This window comes from Trichechus manatus, unplaced genomic scaffold (genome assembly GCF_000243295.1).
Source record: "Trichechus manatus latirostris isolate Lorelei unplaced genomic scaffold, TriManLat1.0 scaffold00029, whole genome shotgun sequence".
NCBI lineage: Eukaryota > Metazoa > Chordata > Mammalia > Sirenia > Trichechidae > Trichechus > Trichechus manatus.
Window position 1 is genome coordinate 7,160,129 of NW_004443965.1, and position 21,297 is coordinate 7,181,425.

Sequence of the window (21,297 nt, forward strand, 5' to 3'; positions counted from 1 at the left end):
TTTAAAATGTCACTTCCTGGATGAAGTTTTCACCAATTCCCAAAGGCAAATCTAGCGTGTTCTGTCTTTCTGCAATCTGATAGCGTTTTATCTGATATCTCTGTCACAGAAAAAAAAATGTACTAAAATTTATCTCTTTTCAAGTCTATTTATTCCCCTGGAAAAATTCCCCAATGGCAAAGATCACAACATATTGATCAGAATATCTCCCACTGTATCTTGACAAGTACCTGGTACATAGTTAGTGCTCAATTAATGCTTACTGAATAAAATGCCTTTGCTATGTCCATTTTTCTGAACACCATTCACTTTTCATCCCACGGCAATCTTGCTTCCGTCCCAATTATGCTACTAAAACTCCTGTCCTGAAAATTACCAACGTATGTGGAAATTAAGCGTGATAGCTGATATTTGCCTTGAAAAAGATAAAAGAAACACAGGATGTTTAAGTTATTATTTAGTTCAGGTTTACTTAAGTATATTTTGGTTTAGAATATGTTGTTTTCCATCTAGTAATCAAAGATTATTTTGTTCTAGTCTACTTCTGGCCATGATAATATTTTAGTTCCTAAATATTACTAATCTCTGTAGCCTTCAGCAAGAAAGCACTGGAACCAATAGTGATTAAGTCCTCTGCTTCATTAGGTGGGTCTGGGGGGAATTAGGCCAATGAGTGAGAAGCCAGCACTTCTGATATAGCAGCTCAGGAGGAGCAGCCTTCAAGGTGTCTGTTCTACTCTGATCGTGTGGAGCCTGGGTAGGACTGAGCCAGAGTCTGGCTTGAGGCTGGACTAGCTGCACATCCTTCCTGCCAGGGGGTTACCTTAGAACCCAACCTGCTCCCCTCAACAACCCCTGGGCAGGAACGAAGTCATGATCCAAGAGGGCCTACTCATACAGCACCCTCTCTGTTGTTGTTGTGTTCTGCTGAGTCGATTCTGACTCATGACAACCCTGTGTGACAGAGCAGAACTTTCCCATAGGGTTTTCTTGGCTGTAATCTTTACAGAAGCAGATCACCAGGTCTTTCTCCCGCAGAGTCGCTGAGTGGGTTCGAATTGCCAACCTTTTAGTTATCAGCCAAGTGTTTAATCGCTGCACCACCCAGGCTCCTTAGCACCCTCTCTAAGCCACAGCAATCCTATGAAGAATGCCTGATTCCAGGAGGATCCTGCTTTGGGACCAGGGTGGAGAATCTGGAGGACAGGTGGCACTGTCACACTGTCACTTCACTAAATGCACAGACTCCTTTCTTTTAAAAATCCCTACCCTAACTCACTGTATTTGTATTAACAGTCATTTGCAACAACCAATAACTTCTTAAATGCCAGACCCAGAGGCCTGTCTCAGTCTTTACTGCAAGTCTGTAGTCCCTGAGAGTTACACATCCCTGCCTCCTTCCAGTGACCTAGACCTTTGCTCTCTCCTATCTGCCCCTTGTATGACTTCTCCTTCTCAGTCTCCTTAAGGACACTTTCCTCTGCCACCAGCCCCATAAATATTGTTCAGCAGAAATCCATTTTCTCCCTGGTTAAGGTCACTAGCAGTTTCATCTAATAAGGAAATGGGTCCTAAACCTCTTGGCATTTCAGCCCAAATGCAGTGGCTCACTGAGCACTCCCCAAGAACCTCAAAGTTGCTGAGAATGTATGAAACTGAACCTATCATCTTGCTCTCTCATGCTGAAACCTGTACTCTCTGCATTACCTAATTGGATGATTTACCTTCCTTTCATTAACTCTCCTTCCTCTTTCCAAACTAATCAATGATCATATCATTGCTGATTCTACCTCTGGAAGAGCCCTCAGATCCATTCCCTTCTCTCCACTGCTTTGGTCAAACCCTTACCCCTTGTGTGGTCTCCAAGCCTGAAATCCCTTGATTTACACTTCTCTTATGGCAAAGGAGCCCTGGCAGCACAACAGTTAAGCAATCAGCTGCTGATAGAAAGGCTGGCGATTTGAACCCACCCAGCAGCTCCATGGGAGAAAGACCTGGCAATCTGCTTCTGTCTGTGAAGGCTACAGCCAAGAAAACCCTATGGTGCAGTCCTACTATGTCACATGGGGTCACTATGAGGCAAAAATCGACTCACGGCACACAACAACAACTTACGACAACGGATACTTAATTTTTTATACTTGTAATCTGCAGACACTTCTGATTTCTCTCTACTAGACTATAACTTCCTTGGATACAGAAACACGTCCTTTTTTGTCCTTTGATCCCCTATGGTAACACCGTGTTTTGCACATATTAAATCCTCAATAAATAGACTTTGGCAATACAGAATGGTTTATCTTAAAGTGACTGTACCTATTCCCCCAAAGAGAGCAGCTCATTAGATAATTATTTAGTCTAGCTTCTCCCCAACCCAATTAACAACATTATATATACACATAGACCATTACACACAGATGCGCTCACACACAGTATGTCCTGAGCAACCTTTAAATCAATCTTCTAGCAACCACAAAGAAAGGATCTATTTCCCAAATAATTAAAACATAAATTAGTTCATATTTTTGTTCCTGGTCTTCCTTGAGGAAAATAACACAATTCTTAGTAGCAAATGTGAAATTATTTTGCAAATCTATATCCTCCAAATGTCACCAAACACAGGTCACGTGTCTTTTTCTTGCATTTTGATCCCATTGCTATGACTTACTGTGGTAATTATATTACAAAGCTATTATTCGATGAAATGAAAATGCCAAAACAATTTAAAAGCTTGTCTAAAAAGACTCCGTTAGAATGCAATTATGAATGAAATTACAATAGCAAAATAATTGAAATGCAAGTCTGGAAGGCACATTTATGAAATCATTAAAATGCTTCTGTTGGGGATTCACAACACCGAGTGAAACTATACACTCCTAGGGACACATTTTTAATTCGCTAAAGCAGGCAACGTTTATGGACAGATGAAAATATCCGTGCTCCAATTGTTCTGCAGCATCATCTACACTTCTGAATGCCACCTGGGCTCTATAGGTTTATAGGATAGACTGATAAGAGAACCACATATGATACTGTGCTTCCATTCAGCGCCAAGAAGATGAAGCCACAAGGATAAGCTCAGCTTACATTTTCTGTAATATTTCCAATATAAAAGCTAGAGTCATAACATGAAAAGAATTTTATTCTACATATAAGCTTTCAATGACTAGATATTTGTGTGGATATATTTCTAAGAATCTACACTCTTAAAACATTCTGCTGATATATTCCTTTAACAAAGTCTTGATAAATATTTTGATGCCCAGGCTTACAATGGGTATACCTGCTCACAAAAGAAACGAAAATACGGTGCTAGATACAACACAGATGTGATGAAATGATCCATTTGACAAGTGATTGAGGACCCTCTTCTGAAGCATGTTCTGCATTTTAATGGTTGAACACAGAAACAATTCTACCAGCAAAAACATTAACCCCCCCAACACACACACAACTGTCCTTCACAATCTGCCTTCAAAGATCCATTCCTCTCAGTTACGCAACTAAAGAAACACATGCTAGAAGTGGGACATATAAAAGTAACAAGTGTTAAAAGGGGAACAAAACATGTAAATCTTTTCTCATTCATGATTCTTTCTGCTGTGTTATCCTACAGAAAGCTAAAATATTTAATCTTAATCACACAGAAGATTTCTCAGTATCAATGATTATAACATTTCTTAATAAAGTAACTAGGTTTCCACAAAAGGAGTTGTATGCTTTTGTTTTTCAATCTTTAATTTAGAGGAAACATGTTGTTGGGTGCTAGCAAGTCGATTCTGACTCATAGCGACCCCACATGACAGAGTAGGACTATGCCATAGGGTTTTCTAGGCTGTAATCTTTACAGAAGTAGATCACCAGGTCTTTCTCCTGGGAGTTGCTGGGTGGGTTGGAACTGCCAACCTTTTGGTTAGCAGCTAAATGTTTAACTGTTGTGCTAAAAAGACTCCTTTTAGAAATGCAGACACCAAGGAGTCTTAGTTTCTTTCACAGACTCTGAAACATATAAAGATTTAATATGCACATAAACGTTTTTTTGAGGCAAGCTTTGCAGACAGAGTTTGAAAACCCCTGTATTTCAGGTACTGTGTGTTTGAGGTGGACTCTTACACTGCTGGGGCTATTCCACTCTGTGCACATTTCCACTGTGTGCCTTCATATTTCCCTTGCTTAAGGCGTGTCAACTACAGCTTGGTAAGAATAGGAACCTTGAATGCATGGTCACTTTAAAACAAAAATCAAATCTGCTGTCTAGATATTTCATAGAGAGGTCATATTATTTTAAAAACACACAATTTAAATATGATTTGAAATAGATTTTTAAACCGTATGAGTTAATTAAGTTTTTCCACTTTAGGCAAAAAGGTATGCACCATGAAAGAGACAGAAAAAGTCACCTAGAGAAAAGTCTATGAATAAGGCTACTCAAAAAAAGAAACAAACATACACGTAGTTTATAGGAAAAATAAAAATTAGCAGGGTCCCAAAAGCATTTAAACCACGTATTATACATAAAATTTGGAATTTGAAAATCACATTCGTCAGAGTTTTGCAGAGTTAACCTCTGTATTTAGAAAAGCGCCTAGTAAGTTTCATACAATAGTGCTCTATTAAACTTCCCAGGGCATACTTCTGGAACTTAATGGAGGAGAAACCAATGCAACTATTATACTAGTATAAGTCAAAATATGTTGCTCTAACTTACTTTGAAATTCATCAAAAGTAAGTTGGACTGATGTATATGGACAGAAGACACATAGATAGATCCAAAACCAAACCAAACATGTTGCTATCAGTGGATTCTGACTCATTGCAACCCCATGGGCTGCAGAGTAGAACTGCTCCATAGGGTTTTCTTGGCTGATGCAGATTGCCAGACTTTTCTTATGTGGTGTCTCTGGGTGAGTTTGAACCATCAACCTTTAGGTTAGCAGTCAAGAACAAACAGTTTACGTCATCCAGGGACCTTCATGAATCGATAGATAGGTGATAAAATATAGTTAATGCTAACTATAGAATCTAGATGGTGGATGTATATGGGGGTTTGCTGTACAATTCTTTCATTTCTCTTGTGTGTTTGAAACTTTTCATAATAAAGTGCTGGAAAAAATGCAGTGATCTTGATGAAAAGTACTTATTCTCTGTGTTGATAACTGTGCTCCACAAATAAACGAGTTTCAGAATTGATCTCCGTGTCATGGTGTACTCACCTAGCCAACCGGATCCTGAATTTGGTATACACAGGTCTGTCTCAGCACTGGGCAACACAAAGCCCACGACAAACACCTCCACACCATCGGCCATGAGGGCCATGCCCAGGACGAAGAAAAGAGCCCACTGAAAACGGCCATGACCACACTCTTGGATTATCAGCTCATACTGCTGGGCTAGCTCTTCCTCGTCAGCTCTCCTCTCAGACTCCAGCTCCTGGCGGTCCTTGAACTCATCACCCTTGGGCTGCCTCACGGACACGATGCTGTCTTTCCCTTGGTTCATGCTGGGGATGCCCTGATATTCCCCTTCATAGATTTCATCATCTTCATCATGACCCTCTGTGGCTTCACTTGAGCCTTCATCATCATTGGCCTTCCCATCGTAGGTTTCTCCAGCAGGGTAGCAATCATTGTCATCTTCTTCGTCTTCGAACCGACTGTAGGACCTCTGGGTGTATTCATCCTGGGCCCGGTCCACTGCTTGGTTCACCTTTTTTACTGTTTGTTTCTTCACCTCTTTGGCAATGTCCTTGGCACCTTTCATCAGTGAAGTCCTATCCTTGTAAGAGTCTCCCATCTTATCTCAACTGATGGCCAATGAGAAGATGCAGATTTTTCAGACTCTGCTCAGTGGTTCACCTGTGACAGCATCACTCACTTTGGGTTCAAAATGGAACTGCAAGAAAAAAAGAACCAGAGGACATATTTATTATACCTGTCTAGGTCTTTTTTGCCACCTATTTCCTTGTCTTTTTTCATTGCCCCACAGTCTAAAGGTCACGGAATTAGCTTTTTCTTTCTTTGACCTCACTGTACGCATATACATTGTATGCTGGATCTCTGCTCAAGTGTGATCTGCACTTGGAGTATCAGGGTTTTTAGTGTTATGATTGTTTTGTTTTGTGTTTAAGGAACTCTGTACCTTGAGTAACTTTATATAGAATGCACAAACATTTCCAGAGAATAAAACAAGACATGTTGCATCTTTAAAAGTGCATCCAAGACATCTTACAAGTGTGGTAAGGACATACCCTGATTGAGAAAAAGAATGTTGCTCACCAACACACACACACACACAGCAAAGGTAAAACCAGAATATTAGCGGAAGAATCCTGCCTGACAGTATTTCCTTGTAGAGAAAAAAACAAAGTAGCAAGCAAGCAGCCTTTGCAACCATTGTCTTAGATGCAACATTATAAAACCATACAAATATACAGGTATATATTTATTTGTAAAATTGCATTTCCCCCATGCTTTCACTGTGTCCCCTTCCAACAAATGGTAGTAGAGACTGACATGGCACTCAAAACTGACAATGAGTATTTTCCCCAACATAGCTGTTGGATCCGTAGGAAATTGGCAGAGTTCATTAAATAATTTTACAGACACTTTTGATAAACATTAAACTAGAATATATGTCCTGTCAGCCAATCTTTCAGAACCACACCCAGGCCAGCAGGGAGAGACAAGACACATGCGATTTCCCTTCACACAACCCCAGGCTGTAGGTACTCCAGGCTTCGTCTCCCCTTTCTTCATCTCTCCTCCCCCCTACCCCCCACCTTGTCCTACTGCCCTTCTGGTTAGCTGCTGTCTAGGAGACCAGTCTCCAGCCTCCCATGGCCTGTCATTTGCTCTTCCGTCTCACTGACGGTCCCCTATGTCTTGGCTCATGACATTTGGAATGACCTCATTGTACCTTATGTTTCACCTGTCTACTGAGCTGTCTCCAGTGGCTTAAGTGAGCCAATGTTAGACCCACCCTCGCACACAGCTAATATAAAGGTGCAAAAGGTGTTCTTCTTCAGCATCAATTCCCCCAAGCTCCAAGCTGTGGCAGGGTTCAGAACATTAATTTATATAATGATCATTTTTACTTTTTCCTTTTATACTCAGTGTAATCGGCTACTACAAACATACATTTAAACTGCTCATTCAGACATCACAAACAAATCCAACAATAAAGACATGTTTATTTATAAATGGACTACACTTCATGATCACTGAATACGTACAAATACCTAGTAGGCAAAACAGAAACATGGCTCTGCATGGGCCTGTGTTTTGGAGGACAATAAAATGAAATTAATATAAAAATATAGTTATAAGACTTTCTGCAAAAATTTCTTAATAGATGATTTTTCTGTTTTTTTTCCTTTTTCTTTCTTTTTTTTTTGGAGAGCAGAGAGGTAGGGAAAGGAAGCCATGAAGATTAAAAGTTACAAAGAATAAAACAAAAACCATGTGCATTTCTACCACCCAGAGATGCCCACTCATAACTAGTAGCAACTATACTTCCAGTGTTTTATAATTAGAGCACACTGCAAATTTGTTTCTGAAGTCCTTCTAAGATGACTCTATTACCTCTAACCCTTTGTGTGTGAATGTTTCCATTTGTTGGGTTAGTAGACTACCTCACATAGTACAGCACTTCATCATGTTTAGTAATTCTTGGTTGCGAGTACATCTATAGCAGAGGTTCTCAAAGTGTGGTCCAGAATCCCCAGGGAAGTCCCAAGACCACTCAAGAATCTGTAAGGTCAAACAATCTTCACAACAATGTTCTGTTGTTGTTAGGTGCCATCGAGTTGATTTTGACTTATAGCAACCTCGTGTGACAGGGCAGAACTACCCCAAAGGGTTTTCTAAGTTGTAATCTTTATGACTATATGAAGAAGAACAGGGCATCAGGATTGGAGGAAGACTCCTTAACAACCTGCGAAAAGCAGATCACACAATCTTGCTTGCTGAAAGCAAAGAGGTCTTGAAGCACTTACTGATGAAGATCAAAGACTCCAGCCTTCAGTATGGATTACACCTCAACATAAAACCAAAATCCTCACAAGTGGACCAATAAGCAACATCACGATAAACAGAGAAAAGACTGAAGTTGTCAAGGTTTTCATTTTACTTGGATGCACAATCAATGCCCATGGAAGCAGCAGTCAAGAAATCAAATGACATATTGCATTGGGCAAATCTGCTGCAAAAGGGCAAATCTGCTGCAAAAGGTCTCTTTAAAGTGTAAAAAGCAAAGGTGTCACTTTGAGGACTAAGGTGTGCCTGACCCAAGCCGTGATATTTTCAATTGCCTCATCTGCACGTGAAAGCTGCACAATGAATAAGGAAGACCTAAGAAGAATTGATGTCTTTGAATTATGGTGTTGGCATAGAATACTGAACATACCCTGGACTGCTAGAAGAATGAACGAGTCTGTCTTTGATGAAGTATAGCCAGAGTGCTCCTTGGAAGCGAGGATGGCAAGATTTTGGACATGTTATTAGGAGGAACCAGTCCCTGGAGGGGGGCACCATGCTTGGTAAGGTAGAACAAAAAAAAAAAACCAAACCCGTTGCCATCCAGTTGATTCCAACTCATAGTGGCCCTATAGGACAGAGTATAACTGCCCCATAGGGTTTCCAAGGAGCGCCTGGTGGATTCAAACTACCAACCTTTTGGTTAGTGGCAAAGTAGAGGGTCAGCAAAAAAGAGGAAGACCCTCCACAAGATGGACTGACATAGTGGCTGCAACAATGGGCTCAAACATAGCAATGATTGTGAGGATGGTGCAGGAACAGGCAGTGCTTCGTTCTACTGTACGCAGAGTCCCTATGAGTTGGAACTGACTTGACAGCACCCAACAACAATCTTTATGGGAGCAGATCACCAGGTCTTTCTCCCTTGGAGCCAGTGAGTGGGTTCAAACCACCAAATTTTTGGTTAGCAATTGGAAGATGTTAATTTGACTTTTTCACTCTCATTTTTTCATGAGTGTACTGTGGTATTTTCCAGAGGCTACATGATGTGTGATGACACTACTGCTCTGATGATTAATGGAATATGTGCTTGTGGATTCCTGTGTTGTGTTTGAAATCTTCTCAGTTTTAGTTCCTAGTATGGTAAATATCAATAGACATAACCCACATACACAAAAACTCTTTTGTCCTTAATTTTTAAGAGTAAAAACAGGTCCTGAGACCAGACCAAAAAATTCAGAACCACCGTTCTATAGAAATCCTCTCCCACTTGGACCCTGAGTTGTGGAGGTGTCTCTATAGGGTTCTGAGTTTGAGCCCCATCCAAAAAAAAAACAAAAAAAAAACAAAAAACAAACCTGTTCTCATCTTCTCAATTTTGACTTATAGCAACCCTAGAGGACAGAGGAGAACTTTCCAGGGTTTCCAAGGAGGAGCTGGTGGATTCAAACTGCCGACCTTTTGATTAGCAGCCAAACTCTTAACCTTTGTGCCACCAGGGCTCCCAGAGTCCCATAGGGCTCACAAAAATCTGAGCTAGTTTTTCTCTCAGTGGCTCAGTAAGGGATTTCCACATGGTATAGATACTGGCAGGCTCAGAGTTTCCATCTCAGGTGGGTGACAGTTTCCTACCTGTCTATAGTGAACAGCTGGCTTTCTTCCAGATGGGACAGCCAGTGGGTTCTTTGTTTTCAGCTTGCCTGTTTACCATGTCCAGGTCATCCCTTGGAAAGCACAGTCAGCCCTCACCTACTGTTATGTCTTGTTTTTCTATTTCTGGCACCTGAAGATTTCTGTTTCTTTCTTTTGAGGTCAGCTATTTATTATGTCCACCACTTGTCTGTCAGTTTGTTGTACTGCGGTCATGCTATGACGATGGAAGCTATGCCACCAGTATTTCAAATACCAGCATGGGCTTCCATGGTAGACACATTTCGGGAGAGCTTCTAGATTTCCAGACAGACTAGGAAGAAAGGCCTGGTAATCTACTTCTGAAAATTAGCCAATGAAAATCCTATGGATCAGGGTAGCAACAACCTAAATGTCCATCAACAGATGAATGGATAAATAAAATGTGATACATACATACAATGGAATACTACTCAGCCGGTAGAAGAAATGAAGTTCTGACACACACTACAACATGGGTAAAATTTGAAAACATTATGCTGAGTGAAATAAGTCAATCACAAAAGGACACATGTTGTATGACCACACTTATGTGAAACGACAAGACTAGTCAAATGTATGGAGACCAGTTTACTAGTGGTTACCAGGGGCAGGAGGGAGAGGGAAAGGGGAGCCATTATTTGGGAAGCAGTGAGGTTTTGTTTATTGTGATGGGAAATTTGGCATCGATTAAGGGTAACAGATGCACAACATGATTAGTGCAACTGATACCACTAAGCTGTACACCTGAAAAAAGTTGAATTGGTAAAGGCTGTGTTATTTATATTTTTACAAAAACAGAACAAAAAGCAGCTGCTGAGGCTGCTTATATACAACCAAACACCTCATGGGATTTTTTTTTTCCTAGTTCGGAGATTCAGGAACATGGTTTCATGGGACATTCCAGTCAATTGGCCTAATATTGTTTTTAGTGTTTCTGTTCTATGTCCTACAGAGTCGCTACGAGTTGTAATCAACTTGACGGCAACAAGTTTTTACAGTTCTGTCTCCTAGTTCATTGCACAGTGCCTGGGATCTTAAAAGCTTGTGAGCAGCCATCCAAGGTACAACAACTGGTCTCTATTTTCCTGGAGCAGCAGAGGAAGAAGGTGAGGCAGGAAGCTGAGGAGGAACTGGAACGTGTATCTGATTGCCTCCATGAACAACTGTCTCCTTCACCATGAGACAAGAACAACTGGATAGTGCCCAGCTACCATTACAGAACGTTTCTGATCAAAATGGGGGAAAATTGTGGAAGGGAATTTCAAATTCTCATGGAATCCAGATTTTCTGAAGCCATTGAGGCTAGAAGACCATTCCCCTGAAATAATATTTAAAACTTAAATCAAAACATTCCCCTGAAATAATATTTAAACCTTACATCAAAACTATCCCCTGAAGTCATCTTTAAACCAAACAATAGTTTAGCTCAATTAGTAAAAATGTCTTCCTTGAGCATCTGCTCTTTCAAAGAATTATCTATGTGGGATCAAACCGACAACAGCAACTCTGAAAGGTTAGATGGGAAGCTTAGGGGGCAGTGAGTTTATCTTAATGGTAGTAGAATAATTTGGAAAAAGATAGTGAGAATGGCTGCACAACTTGAAGAATGTAATCAATATAACTGAATTGTACACGTAGAAATTGTTGAATTGGTGTATGTCTTCCTCAGTATTATTTTCACATAAAAGAATATAATAAAATTTTTTTTCTGAGGTTAGAAGCTGAATAAAAACTCTTAAATTAGGAAAAAAAAAAAAACCTATGGATCACAACAGAATATTGTCCAATATAGTGATGGAAGATGAGCCCTCTTGGTTGGAAAAAAAAACAAAACAAAACCTGTCGCCATGGAGACAATTCCAACTCATAGTGACCCTACAGGACAGGGTAGAAGTGCCCCATAGGGTTTCCAAAGAGAGGTTGGTGGATTTGAACTCCAACCTTTTGGTTAGCCAAAGGCTTAACCACTGTGTCACCAGGGCCCCGCGGCACTCAAAATATACAGTGGCTGCAACAATGGGCTCCAGCATATCACCGATTGTGAAGATGGTGCAGGACTGATAACATTTTGTTCTGTTGTACGTGGGATCACCATGAGTTGGAGCCAACCCAATGGTAAATAACAGTTTATTATCTAAACAATATTTTGATACATCATCCATGTATGTGGAATAGGGAGTAGGGAGTGGGAGGAGGGAGGATTTAGCATGTGTTCAAGCGATCATGATGACCCAGAGGTTAGCATCTTTGTAACCTACTTTACTCATACATTTTATGCAGAAAAAATTTTCATGCTTTTAAATATCCTTCTGTCACTTTTATTTATGGTATACCATAATTCATTTAACCAGTCTCTTGTCACTGGACATTTAGGTTGCTTATACTTTTTAGATATTCCTAATAATGCAGCGATGTAAACGTTTGTTTCAGATCTTAGAATTTCTGAGGTCAAAGAGAGGATCTAGTTTTGATGATTTTAAAATACAGTACCACGTTGTCCTTCAAAAAAATTGTAAAAATGTATAAGTCCCAGAAGAATGTAGAAAAACCCCTATTACCTTGTGTTATCAGCTATACTGGAAATTAGCAGTTGAGATTTCTGCCAAACTAGTGAAAAACGGTGTATCATTTTAAGTTGCATTTGATTACCAGTAAAATTGAGCATTTCTTTCCTAGTGAAATCTTTTGTCCTTTGCCCATTTTTATATTGAAGTCTTTTTCTTATTGAACTTTAAGAACTCTTTGTATAGTAACAATATGAACTCTTTTATCACGTATGTTGTAAGTACTTTTCTCAGATGGCTTCATCTGTGGTGTTTTTGCCAAGCAAAGCTGTTAAATTATTTTTATATAGTCTATTTATAATGTTCTCTTACATCTTCTGTTTTGTAGTAAGTTTTATTAAGGCCTTCCTGAACTTCCAAAATATTGATCTATATTTGTTCTAACCCTTTTTATAGTTTCATTGTTTAATGCTTAGTCCTGGAATTTATTTTATTATGTAAGCAAGGGATTTTAAAAAATTAATAACCAAATATCTCAGAAATATTTATTAAAATTCCCCTTTCATGAAACATAATTGCTGTATGTATCAGTATCTCATTGATTTTGTTATGCTCCACAGATATGTTTATCTACCGTTACCCTGGTACCATCTAGTTTTAATCTTTATAACTTATTGTTATAAGTTTTAAAATCCATCAGTGCATATGTCCCTCATGACTTATCCTTTTCAAATATTTATTGGCTATTCTCATACTTTCTCTTCCAAATGAACTTTAGAACTGCTTAGCCATTTTTCAAGAAAACTTTAATTAGAACTTTAATTGGGACTGTAGTAAGTTTATAAATTAATTTTAAGAGAACTAAAAGCCTTAAAATACTCAGTCATCTCATCCAGGAATACAGTATATCTTTCTGTTTATTCAAGTCTTCTTTCATGCAACTCAATGAAGTTTAGAAGTTTTCTTCTTGCTGTGGCAGTTATTTATTGAATAAGATACATACATACATACATATGCAAATATATACCTCTTATTCATTTGTATATTTGCTTATTGGTTTCTCAGAACCATGCTACATACACTGGCCACAAACTGATTTCTGCCAGATCTATTCAGCTGATCAGAAAGTGTATACTCTCCTGCAGTAAAGTAGCATTGTTGTTGTGTGTGGTCGAGTCGATTCCAACTCATAGTGACCCTATAGGACATGGTAGGGCTGCCCCATAGGGTTTCCTAGGCTGTAATCTTTACAGGAGCAGATGGCCAGGTTTTTCTCCCACAGAGCCGCTGGTGGATTTGAACCGTTGACCTTGCAGTTAGCAGGCGAGCAGTTAGCCATTGTGCCACCAAGGCTCCTTAAAACACCATTAGTGGCGAACAACTCCCTGAATTTTAATCATGGAGTAGAGGGAATAAGCTGCAAGTAACAGGTCAGATTTTCTTGAGCATAATTCAGAAAGGGAAGGCTCTGAAGGCTCCTAAGTAGTTAGCAGGATCCTTTCACCCCTTGAGGAAATCAGATGCCTTAGGAACGTTAAAACAATCTGCATTGTCAAGCATAATTAGTTAGAAAACTGTGATACACAATTCCACTTTTAAATAGCAGTGAGTCCTTCTCTTTCATTAAATGACCAAAGACAGATTCAGACAGATGGTTCTCCCAGTATTAAAAAGAGACAGCAGATCTGAAAGGGACCCCTCTGTGAACGTGGTCATCTGCTTCTTTCACTCAAAGTAAATCCATGGTCAGTTCTGCTTCTTTCACTGGAGCTTATAAATCATGTGAGGGAATCTCAATGAGAAAGTCCATGACTTAATTCCTTCCCAGGAGCACACGGGTCACCAGGAGCCATCACCATGGCCAGGCTTTCCGGGGCCTTTGGAAGAGCAACTAGGGTTGGGAAGAGCAGGAGAAGAGGGAATTCCCTCAACAACTCTGGTTATCTTCCCTGGGATTAAAAGAGGGCTCAAAAGGATGAAGCCATTCATTCAACAAGTGTTTACTAAGCACCCACTATGTGCCAGACACTCTTCTATGAAGTGAATCTAAGAAACTGAACAAAATGCACAAAATCCCTGAGTGCATGAAGCTTCCTTTTTAGAGTCAAGACAGACAAAAAACAAGTAAGTAAACATATAATTTCGTGTAGCAATGAGCGCCACCAAGAAAAACAAAGGATAAGTGCTCCTACAGAATTCTCTGCAATGATGAAAATGTTCTATATCTTTGCTGTCCAATACAGTAGCCACTACCCAAACATACTAATGAGCACTTGAAATGCGGTTAGTGCAACAGAGAAATTGAATTTTTAAATTCACTTAGTTTTAATTAATTCAAATTTAAATAACCACGTGTAGCTACCATATTGGACGGAGCAGGGTTAGAGAGTATAGGAGGTGCTGCTATTTTAGGAAGAATGGTCAATGCAGGAGATTCTACGCAGATGATATTTGAATAGAAACCTGATTAAGATGAGGGCATAAGGCATGCTGCTACCCAGGGACTCAGGGATTCCGGGCACAGAGCAAAGTAGAGAATGGCAAGGAGGTCAGATGGCTGAGCAGAGTGAGTCAGAGAGAAAGTGTCATGGGAAATGGCTGGAGACCAGATCATAAGGGCTTGGAGGGTCACAGGAAGGGCCTGGAATTTTATTCTAAGTGGGATGGGTTTAATATGGCAAGTGACAAGATCTGAAAGAATGTAGCTTAATGGAGCCTAAAATAAGCATTTCTTTTTAAACCCTATTTACCTAAACACTGGGAATGGCTTCCTTTTCTATTGCATCTTATTAGTTCTGCTTTTTCACGTTTGTTATCATCTTTAGTCCGATTACAATCATCTAATAATGAATATGAAAAACTCAAAATAAAGGCAGCATTTGTTAAAAGTCTTTAAAGATAGGTTTGAGAAAGGAGAAGGTAGGATGGAGGAAATGCTCCTCAGTACAGACAGAGCAATTAGTGAGAAAAATCCAACTCCTCGTTGTATCTGGTATGTGCTCAGTAAGTATCTATGATCATCCACCCTTCTCCATCTCTACATTCATGCAAACCTATTGCAAAATAAGACTAGTTTGAGTTTCCTTGTCATCACCAGAAGTAGAAGGAAAAGAAATAGACCTAAACAATCTATAAATTAGACAATCAGATCTTGCATATTTAAAAGTTGGCTATAAACCAAAAAACCAAACCCGTTGCTGTCGAGTCAATTCCAACTCATAGTGACCCCATACGGCAAGGTAGAACGTCCCCATAGGGTTTCCAAGGAGCGGCTGGTGGATTCAAACTGCTGACCTTTTGGTTAGCAGCTGTAGCTCACTGTAGGTCTTAACCACTGAGCCACTCAAATACTGAGTGCCATCACTGCACACCCAGCGACGGGAAGCTAAAAGCAGTCGTGTCATCCATACAAGACCTCAGTCCTTCCTACATGTATACAGAAATTCCACAACATCCCTTGAGCAAACAGATGTCCTAAAATACTAAAATGATCATAATCATGAAACATAAACAGTGATCTTGTTTATGAGTCAGACACACACCTGGGCTCCAATAGTGCTTTCGCCACTTACTCGCTTTGTGACATTAAACCCAATGTCGTCGAGTCAATTCCGACTCATAGCGACCCTATAGGACACGGCAGAACTGCCCCACAGAGTTTCTGGTGGATTCAAACTGCTGACCTTTTGGTTGGCAGCCAAGCTCTTAATCACTGAGCCACCAGGGCTCCTAAAGCACAATAAAAAAAATTTTGTGACATTAGGCAAGTTATTTATGCTGTTCAATCATCAACTGCATTATCTGTAAAATGGGAAATAAAAGTGCTGTCATGAGGATAAAAAAAAACATAAAAAGCAACACTTGGTACATGGTATCTACTCAGTAAGTGCTAGTTCACTTGTGCCTTAGTCATCTAGTGCTGCTACAACAGAAATACCACAAGTGGATGGTTTTAATGAAGAGAAGTTTATTTCCTCATAGTCAAAGTAGGCTTAAAGTCCAAATTCAAGGTGTCAGCTCCAGGGGAAAGCTTTCTCTCTCTTGGCCTTCTCATCAGTGTTTCCCCGGACTAGGAGCTTCTCGGCACACGGACCCCTGTCCAAAGGATGTGCTCTGCTCCTGGCACTGCTTTCTTGATGGTATGAGGTCCCCCTGTCTCACTGCTCACTTCTGTCTTTCATATCTCAAGACATTGCCTCAGGACACAATCCAGTCTTGTAGATCCAGTCTTGCCTTACTAACAGAACTGCCACCCATCCTCCCTCATTAACATCATAGAGGCAGGATTTACAACATATAGGAAAATCACACAGTACCAGGAATCATGGCGCAGCCAAATTGATACACACATTTTTTGGGGGACATAATTCAAACCATGACAACTTGAGATTAAATAAGAAAGAAAGAACGTAATTTATAAGTATAGTCATCATCCAGCAGTGATGATGCTGGCAATTTAAGTTTTTGAAAGGAAAAATGACTATTAAACTTAGGTTGGCTTGTGCTCTTCTCTAGCCTGTAAGCACAGGCTTGTTGTAGAGAAAAACGTAAACATTGTTTCAAGTTAAAACAGAGACGTTTATTAAGGGTTTAAAACAATTGCAATCGAGGAACATATGCAGTCCATTGAAAATGGAACCAGGCAGTTTCAGCACAGTTTCCTTATACAAGTGTTGTTATGGGGTAAAAAGAGGAACCTAAACCATAAGGAGGGCAATTACAGGAAAATCAATGAATACTGTAATAATCATACTCTGATTGGTTACTGATTATTAATAGTATAGTTAGTGATTGCAGATAGTTTCACAGGATGCTTAGATCATGCTCACAGGATGCTTACATGTATTTTCTTTGTCTATCTTACAAAAATATCTTGTTGGCAACAGCACTCAGCACTCTTCCTGAGTACATGTATTTTGAGGGGTGCAGATGATCACCCGGTTAAGGCCCCTTGGGGATACTGTTTCACATCCTGGTTTTGACCTCTGAGAAAAAATACGTTTTTCTCAAAAAACAGCGCTGTTAGTCTAGAAATCCAGATTAAAAATTAGATAGCATGGTCAGCATATTATGCCTCTGTCTCAGTCACTGCACTGAAAGTTGTCTTTTCTTGAGACAGGCTGATGTTGCAAAGCTGCTGCCTGCGATTTCTTTTTTTTTTTTTTTCCCATACAAAAATTTATACACAGACACTGTTATGTGACTCTAACTGCTCTCCCTATACTGTGACATCACGCTCCTCCTTTCCACCCGATTCCCCATGTCCATTCAACCAGCTCCTAACCCTCTCTGCCTTCCCATCTCACCTCCGGACAGAAGCTGCCCGTTTAGTCTCTTGTATCTATTTGAGCTAAGAGGCACACTCCTCACGAGTATCACTTTATGTCCAACAGTCCAGTCCAATCCCTGTCTGAAGAGTTGGCCTCGGAAATTGTTTTAGTTCTGGGCTGATACAGAATCCAGGGGCCGTACTTTCCGGGGTACCTCCAGTCTCAGTCAGACCATTAAGTCTGGTCTTCTTACTAGAATTTGAGTTCTGCACCCCACCTTTCTCCTGCTTCATCAGGGACTCTCTGTTGTGCTCCCTGTCAGGGCAGTCATTGGTGGTAGCTGGGCACCATCTAGTTCTTCTGGCCTCAGGCTGATGAAGTCTCTGGTTTATGTGGCCCTTTCTGTGCCTGCTATTTCTGACAAGGCTCACCCTCTGTGTTTTCCACAGTTGGTGAGATACACACCCTGAGGTTTAGCCTGCAAAGAAAATGCTCAAAGAAGAATCATTTATTCATCTTACTGTCTTTTCTGAGAGTAAGGACGATATGATGCATACTTGAAAAGTTTTAATGCAATTTACAAGTCTGCCTTGTTCATTATGTTGATAATGTAAGCAAAACACTTTTTCCTAGCCCTCTGTGAACTCTCATAGATATGAACAGGAGGAAACAGACCACAGTGCCTGAACAGTTGTCTCCTTAACACCCAAAAATGACATATTTGCTCTCTCCACTGTGCCCATGCTTTACTTAGTAAATATTTCATTGTGCAAAACTCCTACAGCAAGGACTACAAAAGCAGCTGTCTTTGTTTACTTCAGCACCTTGTGAGCAGGTGACAATACCCCTAGGGCATTAGCCCCAAGGGATAGCTCTACTCATTGTTTCCTCTGCTTATAGTCCCTAGAATGGAGGCACCAGAGACTTCATTAAAGCCCTTGCTGCTCTGTGGCTACTTAAGGGCAAGGGCTTAAGACCAAGATGTTCCAGTGATTCACAACATGTCCCTACAGCACAATTTGCAAAGCAAAAGTACTGGAGCACTAATTTACTCAGTCTTCCATGTTCCGTCCAGTGTTCTTGGTACATTACTCTTGTGCATGCAAGAAAACACTATTCAAAGCTGGTTTCTACTGCCACAAACCTACAGGCTTTCTCTTTCCATAAAACACAACTGACTTTCACCTAAGTCACAATAAACACACACACATACACCTGATTCGCACAATACACGGTAGGGTAAAAACCACTGCTTCTTCTTCCAATCCCAGGAAAGCAAATTAATTCTGGTGTTTTTTGGTCTAAACTCAACAAGGTGAATTAGGCTGATGCTATCACTGGGTAGTGAACTGTTTTTGCCATGGCCAGTATGGTTTGCAAAAAGATGCTTTCCTTTGTTTTCCAGTCTCCATCAGCAGCAATGGAATCTAATTATAACAGCCCCATAGGTCACTGTCTAAAGGGAAATACACTGCTGTAAATATTCAGAGTGCAGGGAGAAGGACAAAAATACATTTCCTTTCTGGAAAAGTGCCTTACTTTGCCTTTTCTCAATCTCTCTCACATAATTCACATGTAATAATGTTAAATATTCATTATTAATAATCACCTTTGCTATAGTCATAAGGAAATCATACATGATTCCTGAAGAAAGACAGGTCTATAAAAAGAGAGAGAGGACTACAAAACACAAAGTGTGAGCCCTAATGTAATCTATGGGCTTTAGTTAATAATAATGTGTCAGTATTGGTTCCTCAGTTGTAACCAATGTAGCACAGGAATGAAAGATGTTAATAACAGCAGAAAGAGTGTGCAGGGGTAGGGAGCATATGGGAACTCTGTAATTTTTGCACATTTTTTCTGCAAACCTAAAACTTCTCTAAAAAAAAGTGTATTAATAGTAAGCAATTTTTAAAATCGGCATAAAAAAAGAAAAAGTAAAGAAACATCATTCAAAAGACCATTAAAGGGTGTTGACTAAGGGTAATAGTTATATAACTTGACAAATGAAACTGATATCACTAAGATGTACACCAGAAAAAGGTTGTAATCGCAAATATAGTGTCATATATAATTTTACCACACCAGAAGCCTGAAGAATTAATAATAATAAATAAAAAAGAGAGGCAGCAGTTGGTGATACTACTTAGGTACAACTCAACACTTCATGGGATGAGTTTCCTTGGTTTGAAGGTTTAGGGTCATGGTTTTAAGGGTCTGTCCAATCAATTGAACTAATATTGTTTTCTAGAGTCTCTGCTCTACCTCCTAGTTCCTTGAGCAGTGCCCGGGGTCTTAAAAGCCTTTGAGTGGTCATCCAAGACACAATAATTGGTTTCCATTTGCCTGGAACAGAAGAGGAAGAAGGAGACCCAGGAAACAGAGAAGGAAAAGGACTGCAGGTCTGACTGTCTCCTTGAACTACTACCCATTGCCATGTGACCAGAAGAACGGGATAGTGCCCGGCTACCATTTCTGAACGTTTTGATCAAGGACCCAATAGATTGATCCTGATCAATAGGAGAAAAAATGTGGAAAAAAATTTTAAATTGTTACCGAAACCACACTTACTGGGCCTATTGTGACTGGAGGGAACCCTCGAATCTATTGCCCTGAGATAATATTTACCCCTTGAACTGAAAATATTCCATGAAGTCGTCTTTAAACTAAACAACAGTGTAGCTCAACTAGTAAAGAATGTTCACCTTGAGCGGTGTGCTCTTTTAAATAATTGCCTATATGAGATCAAATTGACAACAGAAACTCTAAAACACAGAGGAGAAGTTTAGGGGGCAGAGAGTCTAAGTTAACGGTGGTGAAACTACATGGGTGGAATTAGCAAGAATGGTGACACAATTCGAAGAATGTGACCAATGTCATTGAACTGTACATGTAGAAAATGTTGACTGGGTGTTTGTTTTGTTATGTATATTTTCACCAAAAATAAAATACAATAAAAATAAAAACATTAAAAAATAATTCCCGGGTCACAACAGCATTGAATCCAGTACATATCTGCTAAGTGACTGTGGCATTCAGAACTGTGGAGTAGGAACACAGTGATAGGAGGAAGGCAGCGGGGAGACACAATGAGAAGGAGACCCAGCCTGTGCCCTCTGAAGTCACTCTCAGGTGGGGACTCCAATCCCATTACAACTAGCTGGAATACACGTCACACTGTGGGGCATGCTGGACATAGGAAGGGCGGGACAAGAAGAGGAGGGACAGATTCATTGCGATAGCGTACTGGCAGGCAGAACAGCTGTCGCCTGAGCGTGGACTCTACCTTATAGTTGATTCTACTTCAAAGAAATGCCAGTGGATTGTGCAAACACTTAAGTGCTCAGCTGCTAACCGAAAGGTTGGCAGTTTGAACCCACCCAGTGGCTCAGCAGGGTAAAGACCTGGCAACCTGCTTCCATAAAGATTACAGCCAAGAAAACCCTGTGGAGCAGTTCTACTCTATCACACTGGATCGCTATGAGTCGCAAATGACTCAAGGGCACCTAACAACAACAACAAACCAATGGATATGTGAACCAGATTTTGTCTTATCATGAAAGTGTCAGTTTACCAGTGACTTGGGCTTTGACAGACTACTTAAAAAAAAAAAAAAAAAAAGAAAAGCAGTAAGTGGACTATCTTCCTCCTGGCTGGAAATGGTTTCATCTACTCCAAACTGAATTTTTTTACCTAAGTGAGAGCTTTTGGCCTTAATGATTTAAAAGATCCTAAAAGGTTCTCTAAATGTAAGCAGAGTCAATCAGAACTATCTGCTCCCTCCACTACCCCTCCCCCACCACCCTATGTTTTCTCACTTGATGCATAATAATAAACTGCAGTTCAGGCAATATTCAATTTCTGGCCCTCAGGAGTTCA

At 40.1% G+C, this 21,297-nt stretch overlaps 1 protein-coding gene across 2 annotated transcripts in view; it reads right to left on the bottom strand.

Annotated features, from left to right (window-relative positions):
* Window positions 1–21,297, bottom strand: part of SV2C (synaptic vesicle glycoprotein 2C) — a 271,512-nt gene that overhangs the window by 201,256 nt on the left and 48,959 nt on the right. The window contains exon 2 of one of the 2 annotated variants that reach the window (XM_023729500.1): window positions 5,214–5,892. In XM_023729500.1, the coding sequence (XP_023585268.1) occupies window positions 5,214–5,793 (580 nt within the window). In that variant the 5' untranslated portion in view covers window positions 5,794–5,892. Of the gene's footprint in view, window positions 1–5,213; window positions 5,906–21,297 lie in introns of those variants that run through there. The other variant, XM_004374485.2, reaches the window with a different exon arrangement.